Genomic DNA, 12,468 nt, shown 5'->3' on the forward strand with positions numbered 1-12,468 from the left:
ATGATGTGGGTTAAGCAGAAAACGGTTTTTCAATGAAATAGTTGACAAACCATCTTTTTTTATTTCAAAACAAAACGTTCGCCACACCGACCCACTGTAACATTGTTGCTATCATGTTTATCTTACATATCTTACAACAATATTTTGCTTTAAATGACCTGAATAAATGTCTTTCAATTCAGGTATTATTCTTTCGATATTATTCCAATTGATTGTGTTGTTCTGGCCTTCACATACTGTACTTATTGTATAGTTTCTGGGCCATTTCCCATTTTACTTAAAACCTTGAGTCACTCCAGCCCTTTTTGCATATTATGACTGATTAAAGTTATATGTGCCGTATTTTTCATACTCATAAATTAACATGAGCTTTTAATATGTTATCTACCTCTAAAATTACCAACATTTTGAGAATTGCAGTACTTCCGATGCATTGGTTTTAATTCTACTATTACAAATAAGAGCTGAAAATAATTTTAGCAGTACTGTCAAAAATCATTACGTTTACATCTAAGGTGAAGTGCAATAAGTACATACAGTCAGATGATGAAGCCAAATTGTGGCCTACAATTTTATTTCACATTTTGTTCAGTGTCAGTAATAAGACTAGTTTAAAGTGATTTCAACAGGAAGTTTCCGTTTAAATACACACTAGACATACAAACAACAGTTTTACAGTACATCATTTCTGTGTTGTAACTATAACGTTTATAACGCATCTGAGGCCATTTCAATGATCTTCACGGTTTAATTCATCAAACCTTATGGTTTTCAATAGATTAATGCAGAAAACAAATCCAAATTTTCGCTCAGTTACGACACAAACAACTTTAATAATGTGTCTATCAGAGCGGATCGTTCTTTCTCCTGACTCCTGCCAGTCGGAAATTTGATAAAATCTTTCACAAGACTGGACAGAGCTCTTGTAATACACCGCACAATCCTGCTAATGGTGGGCTGCGAAATCTTGTTCAAGGAATCGCCAATCAACTGCTGGAACGCGCCGGTACTAACATCTGCAATAGAGGCGGAAGCGCGAGGCTGCGTTTCGTACGATGTGTTATAACATTTTCTACTAGATCTACAATAAAAATGTTCTTGGTTAAACCTAAACCGATTGAACACTTCATCCTCGTTTAAAGTTTCTAAGGGGTTTGCCCTGTCCACGAATACCCTTGGTCTTGGAAGAACACGTTCCCTTAATTTACGTGCACATATCTACCTCCTGTCACCTTGTCAACTTATTTGATCTTGAGCATTGATGAAACTATACTCAAGGAAAGTTGAGAACGTACTCGAGATTCTGAGCATAGAATCGTTGTTTAGATATATATTTCAACATGAATCACAAGCATGTTTTATTCAATAACTTCAAACAGGAATGTTTTGTCCCAATGCATTTCTGCCTTTCAATGCGTTAAAATTAACCCTTTAATGTAGAGTGATTATGTATTTAAAACTGTGATTTTCACATTGTCAAAGGAAATCGAAATTCACAGAAAACCTTTGCCCTGTGTCTATATCCGATGCCTCCACATTGATTTCAGAACCACCAAATACCATCTGACTACTCACTCCTCTGTTTAGTCCCTTTGTGGTATCGGGCATGTCCACAACGAGCAGGCCAAGCTTTTTGCAGCCATCGTGATTTACATATGCTGGATTTGGCTGCAGAGAAACATAAATTTGGATGATTATTTTGGTACTGGTTTCATTTTTGACCTGAAAGACCAAGCGTTCACCCTTGTGTCCAACCTTTATTACATCGCCAATTGTGACTTGCTTCTCAAATGTTCCACTGCACCTTACCTTTCCTCTAGCATCCACATATTTTCGTTTCTCATCATGGACACCCTTCCGAAATAGAGAATTCAATCCAATGCCATAGGTGTAGCGACAGACCCTGTGTGTGATAGCGGATGGGGTGTGACCGGTAATCACGGCTCCCTTCAGCACGGCCAGGGCACCTTCTGGTGGGACAATCACACGTGTGGTGGGGAATTCCTTAATTACCCTCTCCTGAAGGAAGGAACATTCCGAGTACCCACCTACCATGATGATGGAGGATATGTCAGCCACACGTGGATCATCCATCATCTTTTTCAGTTGATTGACGATGCCTTCAATCGAGGATTCGAAGAGCGATCTGGCGCACTTGGATGAAATAAGTAGCTTATTCCTTTTAAAGACGATGTTTTCATCATATTCAACAGCTGTTGGCGACTTAAAACCTTGTCGTGTTTCTAACAAGGATCCAGGGACCAAAATGGAAATGGAACCGTCAGGTTTATCAAACACAGTTCTCTTTTTCTGTTCCAAATCCCTAAGAATATCCAGAGAGTCATCGATATGTTCACGTTGGAACGTGTCGAAAATATCATGACCGAATATCTTTCTCAGTAAACTTACGAAGTCTTTATCGACCATTGTTCCGCCCCAGTCTCCCCCGCCTGCTGCACAAACTTCCCTCAACGTCCCACCGTCCTGAACCTGATGTACTGTAATATCCACTGTGCCACCTAAAATATGATTATATTCTAGTAATAATATGCTTATTGCATTTAAATGCTAGGAGTTTCCTTTTTTATTGCTTATTGGTTCATCAAATAAAAACCGCATAAATGCAAATGCATTGTCACACATGTAATCGTATCATAGACGTATTTCATACAAGAATATTTACGATGATCAACCTTATTCTCACTTATGCAGCAGGCAATATATTTTAGTTCGCGTCATATACGATATTGGTGTATAAACAGTCCAGTAAAATTACGAAAAATATAGGCCTAACCTCCAAATAATTGCAACATGATTTGTTTTCTACTTTTTGGGCTGGATGATCTTAGTATTTTAACACCAAAATTGATATGTTTTGAAAGAACAAAAAAAATAGAAAATCGAAAATAGAAAAAATCGCAATTTTAACCTTTTCAATAGTACTAATTATGCAAGATTTAAAGGATTAGCTTTTCTTTGATATCAATGCATTACCGATAATATATTAGCCAGAAATAAAAACAACTAAATCTAAACCCTTCAAGTTGACTGATCGTGCTAATTTGAAGTGTTTTTATACGTAGATATTGAACAAAACACCCATTTCGGTAGCTAATGTTTCGTAAAATTGAAAAGCAAATGCTTCAAAGTATGTTGTATTCTTTTTTTATATATTCTGTACTTGCTATTTTGATCAACTGTGGTAAAAACGGTATAGATATGCACACATTCGATTGTCATATGATTTTGCTTGTAAATCAGAACAGTGATGATGCTCAGCGATGAAATTAAAATATAACTTTTATTTTATTTCATTATCTTATTGGACATTATGTGCCCCCTCAATCCAGTTCCATTACGTAAAAATAAAAAAAAAATGTCTGACCTTTGATTTTTTGAAGTTTTTGGTAATACACCCAAGGAAATGTATGTCCTTATAACGTTCTTGCCATACAATAATTTGGTAATATCTCATGATAACCATTTGAATTTATATTTCGCTTCAAAGTTGGCAAATATCCCAATTTATCTGATTTTTTCCCAAGAAAAACACAAATTCCTTTTTTTCTTGTATAAACAAAGTCACATCTGTATGAAAAACAAAGAAAAAATTATGTTGCAACTATTTTGGGGTAAAACATGTGAACACTCTTATTATTATAGTTTTATCATAATTATAATTCTTGTTTGATTTGAGTTTACTTTAAGCCTTCTATTGAAGGAACACTGTAATATATTCAGCACGTAATATTGAATCAAATTTATTACTGGTAAAACAGAAAAAAAAGAAAAAAAGACTTATATACTTCTATCTAATTAAACTTCATAGTCGTTAACAAATGCTATTAAGCTATGTTTTTGATTACCATACCACATCCAATATTTCTATATTAAAACAATGTACCATGGAAAGCAACAAAATAGTTGTCGTCTTGTTAAACACAACGCGGAACTAACAATCAATGTGTAGTCAACATAAACACTCAATTTGAATAGTGTATGATAGTTTATAACAACGAATAATTCATATGACTACAGTTTTGAAAAACGAAACGATTTCAGCATATTTCTACATACGAAATCAAACATTTAGTTAAAAAACAGATTTCTCTGGTCACACAAGAAACAAAAAAACTGTGGTTATAGCATCAAACGCATTGCATTTATGTAAAACAACTCTCCTACGATGATTTAAGGCATTCAATTACAAGTCGATTTAAAGACATCGTTCTTACCCCCAGCATCTACAACCATGTTTTTAGTCCCAGGTTTGAAATTCCCGAGAATAGTGTTGTCCATACTGCTGCCGTGCTCAGTGGCAAGGATACTTTTACAGTAGACGGCTGCTGCTTCTGGTTCCAGTACCAAAAGTAGTGTCTCGGACAATATACCGGCCTATGGTATAAATTAATTAAAGGATTGATCTTTACTTTGTGTTGTGTACTGGTGTGTAACTGCATTTATTGGACAGACATTTTAAATAGCGCGCGTTAGCATTTCAACCGACTTTTTCTTATAAATTTAATGTTTTGATAAAATAATTTTTTTTCAACGTTATACGATTGATGTAAAAGCCGGTCAATCGATAGAATCGCGGAACATCTGACTCCAATTTGGCGGGAGATGTTGTCAAGTTGAGAAAATGCATACAAAATTAGTTCCACAATCACACAAACTTTTTTTTATTCCCTCGATGCAATATTTCTCAAACATGTTATTCTCTGAAATGAAATTTATGTTCAAAGTTTTTTATACTGAAGAATCGAAAATACAGAAACAACAGGCCAAATCTGATGCGCAATAATACTACTTGCGGAAGTCAGTGTTTTGGTGTATGTATTCTTGCGCGACAACCGAGTGTGTTAACACAAGTGTAAACGATTTTTATTGTGTTAAGGTTATATAAAAAAGAAAAAAAAGAAAATGTATAAATGTAAATAAAAAAAGAAATCAGTATGGAAATCTGGCAAAATAAACAAATCATTGAATATATTTATCAGTTGAATTAATTAAGTTATTGATTAACTTATACACTATGTACCTTTTTCCCTTTTCGTTATCAATAAGGGCATAAGTTGCATCGGATGTAAGATGTATGTATCTATTAAATTATTTTGTACTTTGTAATTGATTTATGAATTTACATTAATATTCTTTTAATTTCAAAAAAAGTAAATTTATTGAAATAAAACAGAATAGCGAAATCGTAATCTTAAATTCAAGTGGATGAATACTAAATTTCTCATTTGTGATTCTGGTCGTATTGTTAGTGTCCATAGCAACGTAGTTTATCCTTTTTAGTTAAGAGTTTGTTATCAACTTTTAAAATTGAAAGAGTTTAGTATACCTTTACTGCCGCCTTCCTCATAAACAATTTGGCTGAGTCGTCCCAGATAGCAGGGACAGTTAGGACCCACTGGATATCATGAGGTCGGAGATCAAAGCCATGGTTACCACATGTCTCCAATAGTTGGTTCTTCAGGTACTCAATAGCTGCCGAGAAGACATACATAGCGGGCAGGGTTTTTCCGCCAAACGACTTGAGTTCTATGTCTTCAGGAGCCTTATTATATAAAGAAAATATACTACACCATAAAGATAATATATTATCAGATAGTTAATATTTGATGTTTTTCATATTTTTTTCTATACATAAAGTATTAACATTAAGTATGGCAATCGTAAAGAACACAAATAACTGCAACAATTCCAAACTAATTAAATATATTGTTTTAGAAAATGTTATTATATCAAAAATGTCAAAATTATATTCTCCATGTAACGTGTGCATTGATGGATCTAGATCCACGTCCAAATACGTGGTGAATGTACGACGTTGGAGCGGGGAATACTGTCATAACGTCTCGAGCGCTTATCACAATTGGTTCGTGTTAGCAAGAGTAAAGAAAAACTGGAATATATAGATATGAAATATTCAAAAAAATCAAACCAATTGTAACATTTATACAAAAATAATATTTTTTTTTATCCAAATGCTAAACATAATGTATACGTAATTGGTGTTGAATGGAGGGGACATATATTTGCATACATTTATAGTATGGAGATTCTGTATCAACAACATATGATACATCAATCTGGTTTGTTAATTAAATATAAATGTTTTTTGTAGATTGTTATGTTCTAAAATTCACAGCTTAAAAGTATGGATTTGGTAATCAATATTAAATGGTAATTTTGCGAACTGCATTTTATTTTTATATTTTTATTTATCATTATCAATTTATCGTTCAAGCAATTTTCATTTGGCTGGTGCAACGTTTAGAGTCACCCAAGCAGAGTGCTGATATATACGCAGGCATAAATTGCATATCTTTTGACAATGCGTTTAATGGCAGCGAGTGGCGTCTTCATTTACGTAAAGTGCCGACGGCTCCCGATTGTTTCGATACTATTCGGAATATCGCTGTCGTAAGAAAACAATTCTAACATTGATTACGCTTTAATATTGTGTTTTTCAAATGATGAAAACTAAAGTATGCATAATGGGGTGATTTCTTTTTTATTGTAGTGTTGATTCTAAATGACGGTAATATTACGAAGTGGTTTATTCTCACCTTGGTTTTGTAAAGTTCCATCTTGAATCTTCGGAGAAAATACCATTCTTTTTCGTTCTCCTCTTCGGCCAAATCAAAATATTTGTCTTCCGCTTGAAATCCGAATTCAGAAAATGTATTGTCGGGGTTGAACAACACACACGTGGAAGTTGTCAGAGACTGTAGATATCCAGATCTTGTATTCCAAACAGGGCATGATACTTTGTCAGGACTTTGGCGAAAGTCTCCCCGGGTTGAATATGCATATCCAGAAAATGTTGTTCCAAAATCGATTGCAGCCGAAATGATATGATTTGTTTTTCCATCCATATCATGATCACGACAAGTCGGAATCAGCCTAAACAACGGTAACAATAGTACAAGTAAAGTAAGGAATTTCAATTTCCAAATATTTTATTAGCAAAAGATGTTATATATATATCAATTAGATTAGCCTATCTTAGTCTTCCCCTGATAATGGTAGTACAAACAATCGATTATATAAAACGTGGTAAGGCTTATGAAAATAAGGGGAGGTAACGCCTTGGTGAGGAACGATATAATGTTTACCATATTTATTGTATTTCTGTAAATTAATAGTTCCATTTCTATTATAATAACTGAAAGCTGTGATATGATTCTTAATATACTTGATAATATGTATATTTTGCGATATTGGTCATATTCACCACAACAGATACAGGCAATTAAGTAAGGAATGTGGTGGAAAGTTACATTCACCGTTTTTTTGCGGCGACCTAATTTCGCGTTCTAATGTCAAAACGCCTTTTGATTTTCGTGATCTACAGTTCCAAAACCATAATACTTATAAAAAAAAAAACATCCACTGCATTTTAAATTCTGGTATTGTAATCGCCAGCGTAATAATGACATACTTATATGATTTGGTTAACAGTAGAGGTGTATAGTAGTTATCAATCAAAGATTTGAATTATTTTATAGTGTTAACATTTAAAATATTAGTGGTGCGATAAAACTATGTATTGTTTGTGCCATGTGTATATCCTTTTCACAGAATATCTCTAAGAGTTAATTTTAATGTTGACTGCGTATACAATAATATGAACGCGGTTGCCAACGAACATAACCATTTATAGTAATGTGGTTTATAGAATATAAAATGTCAGCTGCCAACTGAGCTCATACTTATGTATATACGCAGGTAAAATGAAGATCAGTCCTTACATTGACAACACTGATTTAGTTTTATGGCAGAATAAAACTGACTGGTAACTACGGCTGTCGTGTTTGCTAAGATAAAAAGACTGAGTGTAGATTATATGCATAAGAAGAGGAATATATAAATAATTACAGCGATTCTATACAAAAAATAAACTTTTTTTTAAATCAAACTAAAACTGACTCCAGTTCCCATTTGGTTTTTTGCGGTTTTTTGTTGTTCGAATCAATGTATTTTCTTATTTCCAATGACTGAAGTTATCACGCCTAACGTGACATTCGACCGTGACATCCGTTAGATGTCACCCCACTAGGAATCGAAGCCATACTCAAAGATAAATACGCTAATACTTGTCATTCACCCTATGGTACTTACCAGTTACTTACTTAATGCATTCATAAGGATAACAATGGAGATAATTAACCAATGACTTACCAAATCTGCCTCGGGGACAATCATCTTCTGATGCTGTATGTAACAGTTAGGTTAAAGGTTTGGACTCCAAATCAAAACTTGATGATTAGACAATAAATAACGGAACTAATGCTGTTAATTTCATATAAAATTAAGATACTCAAATTAAATGCAAAACATGAAAACATACCTAGCTAGCTAATGACCATCGGCGATGAGAGTATAAAAGTTTTGAAGTATTAATGTATGCAGTCTGATACATTGATATGATCAAATCGTTAATCAGTTTTATTAGTTTGTTTACGTTATGCATATATGTATTTCTACATTAGGATATGCACCTATATACAAGAACACTGATATTAAACTAGATAATATTAAATATGGACAGGAGAAGGCAATATCTGGCATGATTAACTTCATGAAGTGGTTAGTTTATCTAAGTTTATCTAAAAGCCCATGCTTGTTTTTCTAAAGTATTCAGTCCTGTCACCTGCTGTTATCTTGTGACATAATAAAAACAATTATTTTGCTCGACCGGTGTTATTAGGCGAGTGATGCAGACATTTGTTTGATGTAATTTTGTTTTACAGGTCACAGAGTTATCTGCCCTTGCGGGTTATGTATCGGTTGTGACCTCATTCTTTTGTTGAAGAAACTCATGTGGTTTTCTCTGAAAAAACCGTTTAAACTAAAGTCAGGTTATTGAAAATAACATGTATAATGAACCCATCAACCCATTCGTGCTATTTTATGTTAAATATATACTAATTTTATGTACATCGTTCTTATTTCGACACCCATATAATAAAATAACAATAAAACACCTTCTCTATTGTTATACCAGTGGTGATTAGTTAGAAATGGAGGTTTTGTGGTCTATACAATACCTAATTCTACGAACATAATGTTTTATTTTATTGCACTGCTATAACAATTTGGATTTATTGCCATCTTAAGTAATATACGGTCACCATGTTAACCTCGTTACCACCAACCTTATCTGTAAAAATCAATTGTGAAGAAAAAAATATTTTTGTTTCTTGCAGAAATAATGATCTGGTATCACGTCTGAAAATGTATGTTTTATATTTTTTGTTGGATATTTTCATACATAAATCGGATTTACCTTAGACGAACGATGTGGTTTTTTTCGTATAAAGAATGTGTTAAAAATACTATAAATCTAGATAAGAAATAAGGTTCCATGTCGCCAACAGAAGGTGAATAACAACACCGGGGTACCGTTACTCGATAAAACAAGTACAGCTGTAACAAAGAAGACAAGTTTTAGAATGTTCAGTTACTTTTGTTAAAAGAGTTGTTTCCCTTTAAAAGTATATATTAGCCTTAATGTGAAATTTCCATGCCATAGAGTCCTGTGTGTTGATAAATTGACCTCTTAATGAAGTTGTTGTTCTAGTTATTCCCTTCTCGGTTACGTTTTATTATGTAGAACGAATGACAGCATTGAATCGTGAAGCATGTGATAATCCAGATAGATTGTCAGTGATGGTTTACAAGGCCATAATGTGAATTTATATGTTATGCATAAATAGCATACCTTTAATTCGTTCCATATGATGTGATAACGCCCGCCCTAGTATGATTTCAAATTATGAACAATGTTTGCTTCGTGCTGAGTGATATAGAAATACATGGAGAATAGATCGACAACTTCCCGAAGAACTCTACGTCAATGGCCAACATCCTTGCAGATACAGGAAATGTACATTGTATATTCATAAATGAAGCTATATCTTTTACAATATGTCAAAAATAAAGATAGGTGATTTTTTTCTGGAAGTGATTTTGTTATTTTTCTAAGAATATCAATACAACTATAAAATTCATTCCCAATTTGTAATAACCTGAAACATTCCAAATTATTATATATCAATTATGGACATTTGTTGAGGTAAATATGGTGTTTTATCGCCCGAGTAGAATGAATAGTAACCGAAGGCTTCGCCCGAGGGCATTATTTTAAATCCTACACAAGGACGATATAACATAATATGGACCGAAACAAAAGTCCTTGATTTTTATATCAGATATGTCGTTTCTTCAGATTAAACATTTGTTAAAGAAACTACATGTCTAATATAGAAATTAGGAACCTTTGTTTCGGTCTATACTGTGTTTACCGTCCTGAAAGAATTTACAATAGTGACATCGGGCTAAGAGTGTTGAATGGTGATATTTCCATTTAATATCAATATCATGATCATATATCCAGGTAAAATGTAGGCATATCTACAGTTATGATACAGATTAAAATCGGTATAGCAACATAATGCTACTAGGCTATTCCGTTAAAATGTAGAATCTCCCTACACAGCTGTTTAAAACCATCGATACAATGATACATATAACTTGATACATACGAGATCCTTCCTGTCATGGCCCAAATTCTAAGTGAACTTAATATGATGCTTTTCAAGAAAGAAAATTGAAATGCCCTTTTATAATTCCAGCTATGCAATTAAATTAAATAGTGACATATCACTGTATAGCATTTAAATTCGAGTGATCAAAGTTTTCGCGGAGATTAAATTTCGCGTTTCGAATATAAATTCCAAAAAATGTTTGAACAATTCTTCTTACATTGTAAGTACATCAATGGAGTTCTGAATCTTTCGATGGTATTTAGAATTTTCCTATCTATGTGAAACCACGAATAATACGAAAATAGATATCCGCGAAAGTTAGCCTCCATACACTAAACAAAGACGATGATTGCTGTTTTATATCTGTTTCGGACATGCTCTGTAACACAAAAGACATAAAATGTTGAGAATTTGAATCGACATTTTTCTTTTTATGTATTCACACTAATTTACATGTATAACATAATATCAACAAAAAAAAAAAAAAAAAAAAAAAAAACCCTTTATGTTACATATGTATACAGGCATTACAATTCAATAAAAATGAAAACTTTATATCAATACATTTTCGGTAAAACGTTGACATAATATGAAAATTTATTTTTACTAACAAATAACATATGTGATGCACCTTAAAATTATATTCTGGTATTTCAAAATGTGGCATTTACATAAAGAATATACCATAAATAATATCATCTCGTTTTTCCGCATTAAAGATGTTCTATCGCCGACAGAGCATAAATGATACCCATCATTTTAACAATAATTGGTGTTTTATCGTGTGTATATAATGTCTATTTAGGAAAACAAAAACTCAAATAATTTATTTTGCTTTCGGTGCAAGCGCAATCAGTAATTTATATATATATTTTCGGGATGCAATTAATTATTTTAAATATTTTTATCTTGAATAAAAAAATTGGAAGTTCAAACTTTTCAACGGTGGAAACGGTATAAAGTAAGGGTAACTTTTGTAACCGAAGAAAAAATACTAAATCGTCTGCTCCTGTTTTTGATAGAGAAAAATAGGAAAAATATCATCTGTCAGTGGAGGAGCATCTTTAAGTCAAAAATGCTTTTTCATTTTTGTAGGATGATCCTTTGGCTTTCCATATTATATCATATTGGTGATTTATCGAAAAAGAAAATACAAAGATGTATTGTTTAAAAACAAAATGTTCTTAATCTGTAAAATTTAGAGAAACGTTATCGAAGGCTTTTCTCTCAATTAATTTATCTAAACCATGCATATTAAAGAATGTGTTTTGAGATCCAATTAAAGGCCCACTTCTTTCCCAGAACAAAACATAAATGTTTCTTAAAGGCATTTAAAACATCAGATAATATATACTGATGACCACAGATGAGGTTCCATAACCAAATACATGTATATGCAAGATTCCCTGAGTAATATAAAATAAGAGTCATTTCAATGTTTTGCCGTCTGGCTCAGTGGTAGTCACCTATCGCACGGTATTTAGTACGACGGCGGGAAACATAAAACAACCTGCGCTTTAAAAATTAATTTTTACTTATTTTAATCAAATTGTTCAGAAGGTCATGAAACGTGTAGTATTAACGGTTAGTTTATAACATTTGCGACTCTACAAAATTATCAATCTTGCTTTACATTTACGTTCAAAAAAATAAAAAGCCGTTTCGTAAAGATAGTGGGCCTTTTATATCAAAATGATATTAAAATATAAACACAGCAAGCTTTAGAGTAAAAATACGAGGGTACACGTACATATCAATATTTGGATAATGAAGTTAAATGGTTATAACAATAAATACCTATTAATTGTCTTGCCTTTAAAAGTAGGGTTTCTTTCTTTAACATTGTATATTGCATACCCTAATGACCCCTGGTAATCTCGATACTGAAAGTGCATCGAGCTATTGA

General features: G+C 32.8%; 1 protein-coding gene across 1 annotated transcript; it reads right to left on the reverse strand.

Moving 5' to 3' along the window:
* Positions 1-446: 446 nt before the first annotated feature.
* On the reverse strand, positions 447-6,932 carry LOC138326919 (heat shock 70 kDa protein 12A-like). The gene is made up of 4 exons (XM_069272895.1): positions 6,579-6,932; positions 5,348-5,563; positions 4,236-4,395; positions 447-2,519 (listed from the first exon to the last, which is right to left on the reverse strand). The coding sequence occupies exons 1-4, from the start codon at positions 6,885-6,887 to the stop codon at positions 1,477-1,479; spliced, it is 1,728 nt and encodes a 575-aa protein (XP_069128996.1). The 5' UTR covers positions 6,888-6,932; the 3' UTR covers positions 447-1,476.
* Between the last annotated feature and the right edge of the window lie 5,536 nt (positions 6,933-12,468).

Source organism: Argopecten irradians, chromosome 7 (assembly GCF_041381155.1).
Source record: "Argopecten irradians isolate NY chromosome 7, Ai_NY, whole genome shotgun sequence".
Lineage (NCBI taxonomy): Eukaryota > Metazoa > Mollusca > Bivalvia > Pectinida > Pectinidae > Argopecten > Argopecten irradians.

What these genes read in the sequence shown, in the direction of transcription:
- LOC138326919 (XM_069272895.1), bottom strand. Translation starts at nt 6,887, where the DNA reads ATGGATGGAAAAACAAATCATATCATTTCGGCTGCAATCGATTTTGGA. An exon ending in TGGAACTTTACAAAACCAAG is followed by an intron (nt 5,564 to 6,578) that starts GTGAGAATAAAC and finishes TTATATAATAAG; the next exon opens with GCTCCTGAAGACATAGAACT. An exon ending in CATGGTTGTAGATGCTGGGG is followed by an intron (nt 2,520 to 4,235) that starts GTAAGAACGATG and finishes ATCATATTTTAG; the next exon opens with GTGGCACAGTGGATATTACA.